At 28.3% G+C, this 17,576-nt stretch overlaps 1 protein-coding gene across 5 annotated transcripts in view; it reads left to right on the top strand.

Annotated features, from left to right (window-relative positions):
* The window catches only part of LOC136985712 (protein tramtrack, beta isoform-like), a 139,529-nt gene that overhangs the window by 23,679 nt on the left and 98,274 nt on the right, over positions 1-17,576 (top strand). For all 5 annotated transcript variants that reach the window (XR_010882374.1, XM_067283052.1, XM_067283053.1 and 2 more), the window contains exons 3-4: positions 9,205-9,403; positions 10,302-10,493. Coding sequence is in view for 4 of the 5 variants with exons in the window: in XM_067283052.1 (XP_067139153.1) it covers positions 9,205-9,403; positions 10,302-10,493 (391 nt within the window). In the remaining variant the exon portion in view is untranslated. The remainder of the gene's footprint in view (positions 1-9,204; positions 9,404-10,301; positions 10,494-17,576) is intronic.

The following is a 17,576-nucleotide window of genomic DNA, read 5'->3' as shown; positions in this document are numbered from 1 at the left end:
TAAATTTAAATATCTTCAAAAATAGATTTATACATATTTAATACTTTTTGAAATGTTTCAAATAAGTGTTGTTCTTTAATTAATAAGATTTTAATACTTAAACATTTACTAAATATTAACATTAAGTTATACATAGTAGACTCACTAATTTATAAGGCATAATGAAAAAGTTTCCGTTCGAAGGATGTACAGTTCAGATTTGGTATGCCAGTCATGCAAAAGCGCAGGAGTTTTACCAGTGGGTTGAACATACCCCACTGGTAAAACTCCTGTTTTTGCTGCTTGAAGAAGTCCGAAACTGCCTGCTGCACTTTTACATCCGACCAGAACCGTCGACCTTTTAAGGACTTCTTTAAGGGACTGAAAGGCGTGAAAATCGCACGAGGAGAGATCAGGACTGTAAGGCAGATGCTCGAGTGTCTCCCACTTTTGTGTGCGTAACTTCTGCATTACGACATTTGTGGTATGGGGAAGTGCATTATCAAGAAGCAGAATAACCCCATTTTGTAGTTTTCCATCACTTGGGCACGGTACAGCGTTTCGCAGTATTGTGCCCCAGTGATGGAGACACTTGGTTCCTTGAAATCAATAAGCAATGGGCCCTGGTGATCAAAGAACAGGGTAAGCATCACTTTTCCAGCAGATGACTGGCTCTTGAACTTCTTGGGACGAAGGGACGAAGGATGACATCGCTGCATGGTTGCTGCTTTTGACTCAGGTTCCCAGTGATGGCACCAGCTTTCATCGCCAGCAACAATGCACGCAATGAACATGTTGCCTTCAACATTGAAACGCATCAGATACTTCAGGGAAACAGCCATCCGGTTTGATTGTTGTTCGGAATTTAACGCCCAGGGTATCCACTGGCTGCAGACCTTACAGTAGCCTAACTCCTGCCGGATTATGTATTGTGCGCTACCGAAGCTTATGTCGAGATCTTTTGAAAGCATACGTATGGATATGCGATGATCCGCCCTAACTGTATCATCAGCTGCCCACTTGTCTGTATTGGATGTGACTAGCCTCTCGGATTGATCTGCATCTTGGGTCGAATCGGGACCAGCTCTGAACTTCGCACCCCATTCCACTATGGTGGTTTCAACAGCATGCTTCTCCATACACATTCTTCATTCTCCGATGAAGGTCTACTTGTGTGTTTCCTTCGGCAGCCAAAAAAAAATCACAGCATATTGATCCTGTTTGGACACATGTGGTATTAATGTCTCCATTGTTCACATTTCAGCGTTTTCCACACAATAATCCCACGCCTCGCTGTCGGTGCTTATATACCCCACATCGGCAATGTGCTAATTTGCATATGTGTTGCAGCCATGTCCTTAAATGGAAACTTTTTGATCGCCCCTTATAGATTAAATGGAGAAAGTCTATTTTGAAGTAGCAAGGTTCTCACTCAAATACATATTGTATTGTTCGAAAAGTATACTTTAAATAAAGTCAAATTTTACTGTGTACTTTAAATGATCACACAGTGGTTTGATAAACTTTTAGAATGTAATACAGTAGAGACTCGTAAATCGGAACCCCGGTAATCGGAATCGCCGGTAATCAGCATGATTTTCAGTCAGACTGTGTCGTGCTGAATTGAACGTTTTTGATACTAAATTTACTTCTAAAGTATAATTTTCATGTTTTTATATTCTTTAATATATTTATTTTGTTTGTACAAAATAAAGAAATAAATTTTAACGATACGATAGCCTCGATTATTATTATAAAAATTTTCGTTAGGCTTAAAATCGACGAAAATTCAACACGAAGCGACACGCAACGGAGAAAAATTTGAACATCGGACGGTTAATATATTTTTTCGTACATAATCGGTAATTGGAACAAATGACTAATCTGAACAACCCCAGTCCCCAATTGATTCCGATTTTCGGTTCACTACTGTAGTAGTAAGAGCATCTTTCTTGTCACTGTCAACAAATACTAATTTGGGTTTAAAAAAGCAATTTATTGTTATCTTCTGAAATTACTAAACACATTCAACAAAGTTTTCAATCTTAAACAAGATCTGCACCATGTCAACAACGAAATTCCAAATTGGGATGTGCAGAATTTTACAAACATTTTTAAATAAATAGAACAAAAACATATATATATATAATTGGTGGTATTTTTAAGAATTATAAAAATGAATAAAATATTACAAAATAATACTAATCAATTTATGTTGGTATTACCTGATTTTTTCTTAAAGTTGATACAATTGCCAGACAGGCCTGTCCTGTATATTTCTAAGGCTTCTAGAGCCTTGATGTGGTCTGTTTGGAAGGAATTTTGATTAATGTGGCATTTTGGAGGTTGGCTTGCATACTGGTCTCAGTGACATAAATTGACAGGGCAGTGGTATGTTTTTTATTTAAAATATTGTAACAGTGTTCTTGTATTCTTTTGTATACACTTTAGGCCAATGATCATAGGGTCCCAGGTGTGTAAAGTGTTTCTGTGAACAACAGGTTCGAAAGAGATATGCTGTACATTGGGTCCACGGGTCCACTAAGTGTTCCATACACAAAAGGATTTTATTTAAGAATAATGTACTATTCTATTCATTGAAATTGAGAAATTTTTTTAATATATTGTGGCTATCTTTTGATTATTGAATTATGATATCAATAATCCATATCAATTATGCTTTTCTCAGCCTAAAATATGGGAAATTTAGATAGAACTTATCAAAAATTGTTTGTCTTTTTCATTTTTCAGAGATATAATCATTATATGAAGATTTTAAAATTCAACAATTATGATTAGTTCTAACTGATATTTGGAGAAAAGAATCTAACAAACTCCTAAACAACCCATTAATAATAATTTACAATACAATAATATTAGTCTCTCTCATTTCTGAATAGCATAGTTAAAAGATTGCCATGTCAGATTATTTACAGTCATCTTTTATATAAACAATAGTGAGGTTATACTAATTTCGAAATTTTCTTCATAACACTTGGTCATGTAAATGAATCAAACACTCCCAAAACCTTATATAAGACCAGTGAAGAATTTTTAATTTACATAGTTTATAGTCTGTTAATGGAAAGAATCAACTTGGGTATTAACCAGTGAGCATCAGCCATTGATCACTTAGTTGTGGGAAGTTACTTCTGGTTTCTTTATTTGTTAAACATATCAACAATGTTATAGAAGCTTCATGTTCTGGTATTGGAATGTAAAGAAGTTTGCTATAGTAATTGTTAAATGCATGATTTTTTACAGTTAATGCATGCTGTAAAAAATTAACACAATTAATGAAAAAGTTGTTCTGCCATCTAGTGAGAGAAAATAAAACAAAATTCACATATTAGGTGCATTTCCTTGTCAAGCGGCAAAGTAAGCAAGCCAATGACTTAGTTTGTTTCAAATGAAATGATCTATGTCATTGTTTTGCTTACTTAGCTTCTTGACGAAGAAATGTGCCTACTGCCTGACATATTAAGTGAGAAGTGCTTACATCATTAGGGAATGTGCTGATTGGTTTAACTGAAGTGACATCACACATGATGTTGTTCTCAAGTTGATTCTTTCCTTAGACAGACTGTAACAAATTCATAGAATTTTATAATAATTTATTAATGATGAGTTATTAATTAATTTATTAATAAATATTTATTGATTTATTAATTTAATCATTATTTATAATTTTGATATTTTTTTGGAATGCAATTTAAATACTAAATCAAACATTATTATGCAAATTAGCTAGTATATTAGAAAGTGTTGAGATAGTTTATTTAGCAAAACAACCCCTTAAACTTGGATAACAGAAATAAAAATATTTAATAACTCATACTATTTGTCTAACTATAAATGAGCAATTATTTATTGTGACATCTTCACAATGCTGAGCTGCAATTTTTAATTTATTTAATTTAAAATATATACTCTCCACCTCAAATTAGTAGTGTCTTGCCCCTGTACATCACACTTTTCTGTTAGCAATAGAATTATGTTGGTCATCTATGTAACTCCTTTCAAGAGAAAATTCTGAATTGAAATAATGTGACATCCAGTTTGCATCAGAAGTTTGTGTGTAGTTAATCAAGGCCTCCTGCCTCCTAATCTTTCCATACCTGGTCTTGGCTTTCATCTAACTCTGTTTTTAAGATTAAGGAATGATGGATGGACAGACAACTGGGTATTTATAAGTCTAAATTTTTCAAATTGCAGGCCAATAAAAATTATAAAGTTATCTTTCACTAAGAATCAGTGATCTCAGTGGCCAAAATATCAGTAATATCATTATGGAGATACACTATACCCTTGATGTTTATGGATGTCAATTTTTGATAATTTGGACATTCATGATTGGAAATTTATGCACTAAAATTTGAACTTTTGTGAATGATTTTGACCTTTTGGAAAATGGAAGATTATGTACTACTAGGGTAGATGTACCAGTTTTGGTCAGTGTACCAGTTCTGGCCAGAAAACAAATTTAACTTAAAAATATAATCACCACACATTCAAATCTGTCCAATGAAACAAACTTTTATTGTTAACTGTTCACACAGTTAACAATAAAAGTTTGTTTCATTTGTGATTATATTTTTAAGTTAAATTTGTTTTTTGGCCAGAACTGGTACTACACTGGCCAAAACTGGTACATCTACCCTATATACCGGTGTTGGCACCTCCACAATCTTATATGATGTCTGTCATAAGTTATGTTACTGTTTTGTTTATTGTAATCATCATGTTATTTTGTTATTGTCTGATCCATTTCAGGTTATGTCAAATTAAAGCAATTTGTGAAAAGGACCCTCAGCAAGAAAGAGCTTCTAAATTCTGTAATACCTTACATTCAGCCTGCATTCCATAACCAAACTTGAAGATCTTGAATGATAAAAGAAACAAATAAAATTAGAGCAATTTTTCAAATCATCACCACAACCACTTGTCTTCTTTCACTGACATCCATGTTCCATCAAAATCTTCAACAGTTTTTTTTTCCAAATTTCAGAAGACAAGCAACCATAAACATCAACAGAATTATGCATAATGTAATATAAAGAAAATTTAAGAAGTTAATTTTATTTCTACATACTGTTGTGTAAGTTTTTACTATTGGCATTGGAAGCAGTATAAACCATTGTACAGTATATTTATTTAATAAAATAATTCATTTTTCTGAATATTTTTTAAAACAGCAGTAATGTGTGAAGTCTTAGAATGAATTACAAATTTAACATTAAAAATGGAGAATTTTTAATTCTGAGAATTTGATGTTCATGAAGGGTTACCCTGAATAATTAGGACTGACTCAATTATACATGAATATGGAGGATCAGTGTCATTTTCAATCACTCTCTGCTATCTGTCTTTTCAATTAAAAACATTAAAAAAATTAATTAAAATTGCCAGGACGATAAATACTTCATTACAAAATTTCAATGCGTATAAGTACCACATAAATATCTTCTATAATTCATGACATCCTTTCAAACACTTCAAGAACAAATAATCATTTTTTAATGTTTTTAATTGTAAATTAATTTTATGTGATCTTGCTGAAGTTTCAGAATATTTTACAACTGTTTTTACATATTGAGGCAGAAAAAGCAGACTACTAAGGAAGGTTGACTTTGCCTTAAGGACTGTTTGTTCTCAAATGTTGGAAAGGACATCATGAATTAAAGAAGACACTTATGTGGTACTTCTATGCATTGAAATTTTGTAATGAACTATCTTTTCAACTTTAAGACTTTACAATTCAAGGAAATCTTTGCTCCAAATTTGAATGCCAGCATTTTCAAATTAACTTTGTGATCTTATTCAAGCATACCATTTTCAAACTCTTGATTTTAAATCTATCAAAATATCTTACATTACTGATATAACTAATATTTTACATCTATTTTTATGCAAATCATTTTCAGAATAAAAGTGAAATAGTAATTAAATTTAATCATAACTGTTCATTATTTCTGTTTTGACAAGAACTTTGGTTTGACCTTCGGTACATCTCAAATTTTATCTCTACAAAAATTTAAATGTTGTTCTGTCTCAGAAAGGTTGACTGATCAGAGAAATGTTTCAGACTGAAACTGAACATCCGAAACTTTTCCAGAAGATTCATTTTATTTAACTAGTATGATTTTCAAGTCCTCTTTGAACAAGCATCTCTCTGGATCAGTAGGAGAAGGTCAGGCAAAATGTCACATAACTTTAAATACTTAAATAGACCAATATTTAAATTTTGTTGTAGCTTGGAATTATAGATCTTGTACTTATTTTGATTCTATTAATTTTTAGATAAATAAACTGCTTTTCTCAGAGTGAAAACTTATTATAAAACTCAAATATCCATTACTTGAAATCAACAAAAGAGATGTATGTTGATTCTGTTGATGATATATGTGTAATCTGACAGTTTGCAGGTTTTCTAAAAATCTTTTGTTTTAGGAAGAACAATGTAAATTGATTTAATTACACGAGGAAGGGAAATAAAAATTTTTCTATTTTTCTGAAATTTTTACCCCCCTCTCTCTCTTGTCCCAGTTTGTCCAAGTTTCCATAATCCCTCCTTTCTTTAGACATCCATCAAAACTTAAACCCCCTTAAAACATTTATCACTTTATGACTGATAGATACCATAAGTATAAATTAAACATACAAGAAATTTTGAAATAAATATAATAAAATGCATAAACTATATAAAATTTAATGAAATAAACAGACATCCACTGATGCTCAACTCCTCCCCACCCCTTGTGCAACTTGTCCTAATCCCCTCCCATCCTTTCAGTGTGGACATCATTTATGGACAGCCCCTTATTACCTTTATGAATTTATAACTTTGATTCCCATTTATGGGTTTAATTATGGATGTGAACTTAAAATATTGCAAGATACACATTAAGCCTAAGTTATAATTTTGTGTACTTATGTAGAAGAGAATCAAAAATGAATGAATCTGATATTTATTAATAAAACTATTCATAATAAAAATATTTTCATTTAATACCAAATTTTCTACTTAGTTGTAAAAACAATGCTAAATTATGTACAATACATGTCATAAAATCAAATTAATTTTTAAAATGGGTCTTTGCAATAAAAGAACATTAGCACTAAAAAAGTATAGAATAAAATAATAATTTATTACTATTACTATCAGTTGTTTTGTGCAATAAGAATCCACACTTACACAGAATATTTTTTTTTAATATATGAACATTTGGAATGCATGAGTGTCAGGTTTACTTAGAAAGAATTTCTTTCTATATAAATGCAACAATGACATTTTAAAATTGTTGAAAATGTTTATTTTATTTTAGTAAAGTAAGTGGTTTCTGTGTTGTTATTGTGTGCTACATCCAGTTATAAGTCATAAATTAAACAGGAATAAATGAATACTATCTTTTGACAAATATTCTAGGATATTTTTTAATGTTTCTCTGTTGGAAATTTTTACAGTAGCATCTTGATTAACCAAGACTTGTTTAATCAATGTTCCACAGTATCCAAGGTGAATTGTGGAAGATTATTTTGTCAACAACAACAAGAGAATATAGTAACAATATAATTTGTTTCATGAATCTTGGCTAGGCAATATGTAGTACTTGAAAGGGGCTCCAGAAATTTTAAATTAGTGACTTCTCATAATAATACAAATTTTAAAAATTATTAAAGAAATGAACTGAGACCATAGATTTATATTTGCTTTAATAAATACAGTTGTAAATAACATCAAGTGCTTTATTATATGGATTAAAAGTCATTCTGCCAATAAATAGGGTCTAGACTAAAAATAGGAATGCATTTACATCAATGTATCCAAATCTAGTTTATTTAATAATCTGACAAATATTCAATGTTTTCTGAGTGTTTGATTATCGCTCTGTCAACATTATCTTAGATAATTGGACTGATTTATGTATGGATTAAATTCACATTGTACTTGTATTCTACTTTAATTTATAATTTTAAAATGAAATTGAGTTTGTAAGTTGCAAATAAAGCAAATGCATATGAATTCTCTTGATAAAACATTTTTTAAGATCACTACAGTTTAGTAATAGACAATAACTATTATAATATTGGAGTAATGAATATCCAATTATTTTAAAAATGAAAACAATTTCAATAACATAAAGCAGTGTTTCTCAACTGGGAGCCAGGTGGCGCCCTTGGGGCTACAGAACATTTTAAGGGAGCAACAGACCAAAAATTAACTTTTGGGGAGTCAGGGAAAACTAGGGTAGTCACAATCAAAATAAAATATTAAAATTATATGAAAACAATTTAACTTCAATAAGTGAATTAATAGATGCATGCAAATTATTAAAATATGTTTAAATAAAATACAAAAGTAAATTTGATAATGAAATTTTCAACCTAAAACTTTTTATCATCAGACAGTAAAGATACATTTGTTTCTTATAAAGACGTGGAATTTTGACAATATAGCAAAGCATGACATTTGCATTTTTTTTAAAAGAATGTTTACTATTAAAATATAAGCCTGTTGCATATATAAAGTGCATGTATTGCTCAAGTTAGACATAAACAAAATAAAGAAAATTTCTGGATAAACAGTGAAATGGCAAGTAAATTTCCACAGCTTTCAAAGGTATTTATAATAAAAAATTTATAATTTATTGCAAATTCTCACATCTTATCAAATCTTCATTTAGCTGGGTTATTTATATGCTCTCAAAAAACCTTGTAACTGTCTTGATTTCATTAATAGAAGTGATCTTCATTTGAAATTGACAACATTGCAACCAGACATTAAAAAACTTGCATCGGCCACAAAGATCATGCTAAATAAAGTAAAAGTCAATTTATTACATGTTTTGTTTTTAAAAAATGAATGTACTGTATAAGTATGTACAGTATATATGTAGTTCATAAGAAATAGTCTATAATTATTTTAATTAAAAATTAATTTGTAAAATTTAAATAAGTGGTGGAATTTTTAATATTTATTTTTTAATTTTCTTCAAGATAATCTTATTTAGGGACAATAACACAAAATTGTTATGCTCAAGAGGGAGCAAGGGTCATAAAAGGCTGAGAAACACTGACATAAAGCATTTAGAAAGATTCTATTTGTTTATTTGTATAAATTCAGAATAAATTTCAATATATAATATTTTAAAATTTATTAAAATTGTTTCTTGATTTTACTTATTGCAATATATTTAAAAAATGTAATAAAAATATCTATTTTAGATGCCAGTTTTTAGAGAAAATCATTCACAAAGTTCTAATAGAACTCCAATATCTTCACAAATAACTATCCCAACTTGTGGATTAACAGACAGTCATTCAGTTCACATAGGCCCATCTTCAAATGAAAGTCAGATTTTAGCATCATGTTCCACACCATCTGAAGCATCTACATCTAACTGTCTTTCACAAGATATACAAGGTATGCTTATTAAAGTAATAATTATTAATTCACTCATAAATTGTTTTATTTTTAGTGTATACTAGCGTGCAATAATTTTCAGGTACTGAAAATATTCTATACTCCTGTATTAAATTTTTCTTCAACCATATTATTAGGTATAAAATATTAATAACTATATTGTAATTATGATGTAATACAGAATGTCATTTCTATAACATTCCTGCTTAGCTTTAGAGCATCTGAAGTAATTTTACTACAAATTTTTACAATTTGCATGATTGTTATGCAAAAGTAATGTACAAAGAAATTTTATTAGACTTCCTCATCTTATTTCTCAGCAATAGAATATTGCTGAGGAATAAGATGAGGAAGTCTAATAAAATTTCTTTGTACATTGTTTTTGAAATTAGAAGTTTTAGATTACATGTATCTGCCTTGTTGATCTTCATTTCACATCTAATTGAATAATGTCCTTTGTGATTTAGATGTCATTGTAATTTTCACCAGTTTTGTTCATTACTTTTTTATAGAGAAAAAGTGAGTATTTATCTGGTTTGGTTAGTGATAGATATGCTTTATCAGAATTGTCTTTCTGACTTGCTTGCTCTCTATATTCAAGTCTGATTTCCTGAAATCTGTTTAAAGAAAGAAATAATAGTATGCCACACAGTATTATAACTTCTTGGGTATATGAACAAGCATAACATAGTAAATTGTAACATGTTTAAGAAATATTTTTGTATTAATATTTTCATAGCCAAGATGCTGATCTTTGGATACAAATTCAAACCAGCTTGTAAAACATATGATAATTTACAGTCAGCATTCCTTCTTTCATTAAATGATTAAAGCTTCTATATAAACAAATGGTGATATAAATAAAAAATTCTTACATACTATTTTAAATTTTATCTAGATGTGAAACCAGTTTCCATGTTGACATTTGAAGAACCATCAATATCTCCTGCAGCCAGTATATCGAACAAAGATAGCAGTAATTCAATGCCACTCTATGTAGACAACTCAGGAATATCTTCATTACCTGGTCCAAGTAATTATCAGTTAGATAAACAGTCATCTCAATTATCCCATCAACCACAGTCACATGGTAAGTAATTATTATTTTGCTTAAATAATTTTTTGTCAAAAAATGAAGAGAATTATTTTATTTTCAATACTACAGTGCCTTACTAAAAAAGTGTATCATTCTAAAATGATTATTTTCTTATTTGGAAGCATTTCAGAAAATTTATTTTATTAGAGTAATTATAGTTTTCAATATATTTTCTATAATGAATATGTTAAAAATAAATCTGTATTATTCATGATATAGTTCTTTCTTTTTATGTCTTTCAAAATAAATTTAGACCAAATAAGACCAAATGCATTTTATTAAGGAAAATATTCCAAGATCAGTTTTGGCTATTGAACAAATATTATTACTTTAATACAGTATTTAAATTTTTTAACATCTTATTATTCTCAAAAATATCAAAAGTTCAGGGATGATGCCAGTTTAATCATCATTGTCAGATTATTTATTGGAATTAGGATATATAAATTCGGTTAATGTTACCCTTGGTGTCAAGATGGCGGCTCGTCTCTGATTTCCACAAAGAAACAGTGAGACGCACGTTCTAACCTAACCTAACCTAACCTAACCTAACCTATTCTAATAAATTACCATAATTATTAGCAACCAAATTATTAGACTAGGTTAGGTTAGGTCAGAATGTGCATCCCACTGTTTCCTTGCTGGAATCAGAGATGAGCCACCATCTTGGCACCAAGGGTAACATTAACCATAAATTCTAAGCCTTTTTCATATTTGACTTAATATACATAGTTTTGAAAAATATTTTTTAATATCTTATAATTGTCAATATTTTGCCAAAGGATATTAAAAATATGACCATTTGAAAATGTTGAAACTGGTCCTATACTCAATTCTCTTTCTCCTCCTCCTCCTCTTCATATTGTTTCTTCACTTGTAACAAAACCAAAGGAAAGGACAGTTGAAGGAAGTAAAATTACTCTAAGAATCAAGCCTGACTAATTTTATTCAAATTTTGCACCTGTGCTCCTTATGATTAGTGATGGAACAATACGAAATTTCTCCCAATTCTGATACCATTCCTGATTCCAATTCTTTTGAATACTTTCTAAAGTTTATTTCAGTTTAGAAAAATTAATGATTTACATTATGAGCACAGTACATTCACTAATTAATAAATATCAAGCTTAAGAATGGAAAATGATTGGAAATCCAAAAATCAATCTTTTAAAGGAAATGTGAAAATTGTCCATTTATATGTGGATACACATGTTTTTATTGTGTACTACAAAATAAATTTGTAATCTTATTTCAGATAAAGTTAATATTGCAACACTATCCTCAAAGAAATTACAAGTAATTCCCTTTTACTCAATGAACTATCCCATCATGTCATGTAGGGTTGCCTGCTTCATTGACCAATGCAATGACTAGGTAGAGGGGAAGGTAAATAAGAAAATGCACTTTTTTCATGCTTCTTGCAATGGGCATGTCTTGTAAATTATTTAACTATTGTATTTAAAACTAAATGAGGTTTGGCAATGATGCAGTGAGCTGAACAAATATCGTCATGAATTAACCAATTTTTGAATTCATTCAGTCAAGCCATGAATACCTAGACTGACTTATCTTGAAAAATCAATTTTTAAAACTCAAAATGGCATTAAACTTAGTGCAAACAAATATTTTTACTCAGAATCACACAAATCACATTTGAAAATTTAACACATTATAGCATCATTTATGAATCATAACAAAAACTTTCACAATTATAATGAGAAAGTCATTTTATCATAAGTAAACATACTAAATATTAAAAATAATTTTATATAATATTTTTCAATTAGAATATAATTTTCTTTACATTTTAAACTGTTTTGCTTACACTTAAATATTTTTGTCAATTGCTGACCTTGATTTGAAACTTGATTTGAGATAGCCCAATAGTTCAGTCAATGATAACTTGCTTATGATAAAATTTTTGAAGTGCAGGCAAATTTACAAAATAAAAATTATTTTAATTACTAAAAAATTAAAATTTGATCATCTTTTGTGCGAAACAACACTAAAATAATTTCTATAAATATATTGCAAAAGAAAAAAAGAGTTGCAATTAATTAAAAAAATTGTAATTAAGAATTCAAAAGATGCAGGCAAAATTAAATAAATAAAAATTATTAAAAATAATAATTAAAACTGTTCTTTACACTGAAACCAAAACTAAAAATAAAATCAAATTAATTTTTAAATTTACATTATTTGTGTATGGCAGTGATGGAACATTTTGCATTTAATATTTATATAGCTATACAGACAGAATATAGATACAGAATACAGATTGCTGATCAGGCCAGCCCAATGCCAGCCAGATGGCAATCTTAAAGTCACCCTATCTCCCCTAAAATGGGGACAGTTAGTACTTACTGAGTGCAATCTCTCATTGCTTTGACTACATGAAAGAAGAGTCTGCTGTGACAGATGTCACTGTGCATGTGAGATGTCACATATTCTCTGCTTTGTCGATGTGAAAGTTTCCAATAAACTAATATCTAATTGTTAATATTGTAATTTAAAAATTTTTAATCGTCGATTGAAAGAAATAATTAATTTTCTTATAAAATGTGGAAGAATTGTTTGCAAGAATTGGAAATTGTGATGAGATTTTATTTATTGTGATTCTGACATACCAAAAATGTCCAATTTTTCCAATTTTCGATTCTGATTAATCATCCCATTACTAATAAATTTATTGAACGTTATTGCACAGTGTTAAAAATCACTATGATATCAGCAAAAGTACAGTTAAAAAAAATTTTTAAAACTACATTAACCTTTGAAAAGTGTATTAATTTTAAAGAAAAATCTCACTATTCAAAAATTTCCAAGTGTTTTAATAATTTAGTGTGCTCAGTTTTATTGAGATTTTCCAATACTAGAAATGAGGAATCATTTTAATTGGAAGATTATATTCTATTTCAGAGGGAAAAGGTCATTTGATGTATTGTAGACTGTATACATTAAAGTATACATGTACCAATAATACATATATATATATATATATATATATATATATTATTGAATTGAATTTGGATAGTTGTCTTTATTAAAAAAAGAGAATGGAAAACTTTTTTATAATTAATAAATTTAATTTTGCTGTCTTTTATATTTTATCAGGCCACACTAGAAGTCATAAAAGGCTACAGGTTCCCCATCCCTGATTTTGTCTATTTTGAGGAGATCTAAATGATTCTTTATTGAGACATTTCAATGAATTTTACAATTTCTTGTAATACATAAATTTATAATATTAATTATTTATTACATTTATTTACATTTATGTATTACATTAGTATCTAGGTATGTAGTGTATGTATAGTAAAAATTGTCATTCATAATCTCTTCTTTTTTTCTGGATTATCATTTTCCAAATAATAATTCAGTGCACCCATGCTTTTGCTATCTTTAAATCCCATAGTCTTCAAAGTTCTTTGATTTTTCCTTTTTTTCTTGTTCTCTTCTCATTCCTTTACTTTTGGATTTTATGGAATATATATATTAAATGATTATATAGAATATATATAGATATATATATTCTATATAATCATTTAATATCAACTTATATATATGTATATATAAAAAATAAAGTATATATATATACACAATAACAATAAAATAACAATATTGTAATTTGACTGGCCAAAGAGTTTTTTGTTTACAGGGCAATAAAACAACTAGTTGCTTATTGACATTAATAGTCATATTAGTTGGTCAGTGTGAGCTGCAGGCTGCACTGATCCTGAAAGATAGCATCTTTCTCTCAAATTTCACACAAAACACATGTTAATGGATGTAAGTTAAGATAAATTACAGCAATTTTCTGAAGTTTGATATGTTTATTTTTGCATTTTGGATCAACTTACAATAAAATAAACATAAAAAAAGTACTTTTGGCAGTCTATGCATATTTTACAATATTAGAAAGAAGATAAAATAAAGAAATTAAAAATATAATTGTAATATTTGATGTAATGCTGATAGTTTCATAATTTTAGAATAAAAACTGGCATATATGAGTTTGACATGCCCTCTGGAGAGGAATGTATATCCTCTCCAGCAGGTATATATTTCTCTGTATTACCATATAGAAATATCTGATTTCATGGTCTCCCTGGATAAACTGACATGTCAATTTGCAAACATATATGTATATAATAATAATATATATATCCAATATAAACAATACAGCAAAATTCAGATTGTTACCCAAATACTATTCAAAATTTTTTACATTTAAAATTGTATTATATAGAGAGAGGTACTATGAGTAATTTGAAAATAAAAATCAGAAGAGATAAAAAAATCATTCAATAGATAATCAAAAGATTTACTATTTTATTATTATTGTAAATTTTTTAAGCAAGTTAGTTATAATACCGAGTAGGAAATCACTTTATTTAAATTATTTTATTTCAGTGATAAAATCTAGTCTCCTGGTAGTACTTAAATTTAACAATTTTAAACATACATTCACAGAAAGAAACCATTAAATCCCTTTTACTTTGCAACACAATTCTGTCATCTAATAAAGTCACATACAGAAAAAATGATAATCACAATGAATAATGAGTTATTCAAAAATGTTTATAAGAAGTCAGCAGTTATCCTAATACAAAATACAAAAGTGGGGATATGTGATGTGTGCCTTACTGCTGCTCTCTCTGCTGGCTACATTGCCTAAATATGCTAGTATTAGTATATTAACAGACAATATAACACAATTTCAAATGCTCATCATATAAAAAGCATAATTTTACTACATATATGAAATTTTGATCTATAATATTGAAATATATATTATCATAATACCATAGTTCATATTTGAAAAATTTTTCTAGGTAAAGACTTAAGATGTAGGTAATAACCATCAAGATTCATAGGCATCATAAGAAAGGCATTGTAGATTCTACATTAAATCTGTTTTAATATTCAATTGATGTATTACACAATAAATGATTTTATTAATTTTATAATATTTGATAAACTTCAAACACAAAAACAAGTAATAAGAATAATTCTTTTTTCTAGATTTATACAGACTTTCATTAGCCTGCATACAAGTTGACCCTTCTAGTTCTTTAAGTTGTATTTGGCACTATATTATTTAGAAGATTCTGCTTTTCTTAGGAGAAATAGCATCTTCTAGTCAGGAAGTTATTAGGTTAGGTTATTTAATATAATTCTGACTCTACTTTTAACAATTTTTTCACCTTTTTTTTGTATTGAACTAGAGTTTATTTTGAAATATAACTAATAAGTGAACTAACAACCAATTTCCAATTTCTTGTAATCAAAGTTGAAAGATGAACAATAAAAATTCCAACCAACCGATAAGAGTTACAGTTGCCTTCATATAGCATATAGGACTACAGGAACAATTCATCACACATGGATTTTAAAATTTCATCTTTAATCAGAATGGTTTTGTTGATGGTTTTTCAGTATATTCAGAAAATAATAATCTTATATTCTTTACAATATATAATTACAAAAGTTAATGCACAATTTTCATTATAAAAATTTTAAGAGGTTTAAAAAGAATATCAAGGTTATTTGTTCTTTTAAAAACTAATTATTTTCAAAAAATTCCAAGTTTCTTTTTAATTTGGAACAATTCTCTTCATTCTTGGCAAAAAATTTTTTTTATTAAACAAGTCATATTTTTTAAGAATTCTTTTGTATCAATAAATGAATTTTATAGAAAAATTTATAAATAGAAGATCTGAATGCAGATATTTATTATACTTAAATTATAGCCTAATAATGTCTAATTTTTGTTTATGTATTTATATTTTCAATAACTCTCAAACAATTACATAAAAATTTTACTAGGCAAAATGTAGTATATATATAAAATAACATTTGAAATTATTATGGAAATATATTAGAATTGATATTAAAATAAAATGGGAATTTGGAAAAATAGTAACTTTGAAGCTAATCTTAAATTGCTTCATAAAAACATAAATTATAATAAAAGGCATAATTATAAAAGTTTGTTCTAAGTAAATAAAATACGTTTGAATGAGTCATTCAACCTGTATGAGTGTTTTTCATGATTATGTAGTTATTACTTATATTTTATTAATCTCATCAAATAGATAGATAATACTGTATCAAAATAATTCTACCATAAAATTAATTATCATATTATTATTAAAATAATCTGTAAGATTATTTGATCTTTTTTCCTTTATTATGAATGTCTTTGCATCTAAATACAGTTGAACCTGTCTATCTCAAACATGTTTCTCTTGAAAACCTCTATTTTGATATTTTTCCCCTTACATTTTCAGCCAAAATTCATTAATTTTCTCCCAAAACCTTTATCTCAAATTATGAAGTGAACTGTCAATTACAATTTCAAAGCCCAGCGACTACATTTTGATAGTTTAAATGTAATTGAGAAACATCTCTTGCAATACAGTACATAGTTGCAATTAACACTGCTTTTTTTCTGATTGATTACAAGTTTGGTATGGTTTATTTTGTTTACGGCAGAGTGATACATCGGCAATCTGTCAAGGGTATTTCTCCCATGAGAACTTTCTATGGAAAATTTTCTATTTAGCTGTTACAAACACGAATAAAACCCAGAAAACTCCATGTGGCCAGTCTGTTGGAGAGGTGCAAACCTATAACCAACTACCAGTGTTCAGTGGTTTTATTCATTCAGCCACTGTGGGCTAAGGCTTACAAGTTTGACAAACTATTTCTATTAAGGTATGCCAATAATGTTTTATTTATACCTAATTCAGGTATGCACTGTACTTACTATTGTATTAAGAAAATACTGTACTTCCATTCAAACCTATTACTATTCACTGTATAGGAAGGAACATCTATATCTAGAAATTATCCATCTTGAATATTTTCTCATTTTTGTGAGATTCAAGATAGATGGGTTCAACTGCAATTATAAATTTCTTTGTGACTTTAATCAAACAGATATGAAATTGGATATGCTTTACAAATATTTTTAATTTTTAAAAATCATTTTCAGTTATGATTCTTATGAAAACAATTTTTTTACATATGATAATTTCCTGTATTTTCTTACATCATACAATGCAATAGAAT

This window comes from Centruroides vittatus, unplaced genomic scaffold (assembly GCF_030686945.1).
Source record: "Centruroides vittatus isolate TY-2023 unplaced genomic scaffold, ASM3068694v2 contig_975, whole genome shotgun sequence".
Taxonomy (NCBI): Eukaryota; Metazoa; Arthropoda; class Arachnida; order Scorpiones; family Buthidae; genus Centruroides; species Centruroides vittatus.
The sequence above is the reverse complement of the archived record's forward strand: the minus strand, read 5'-3'. Positions and strand labels throughout refer to the sequence as shown.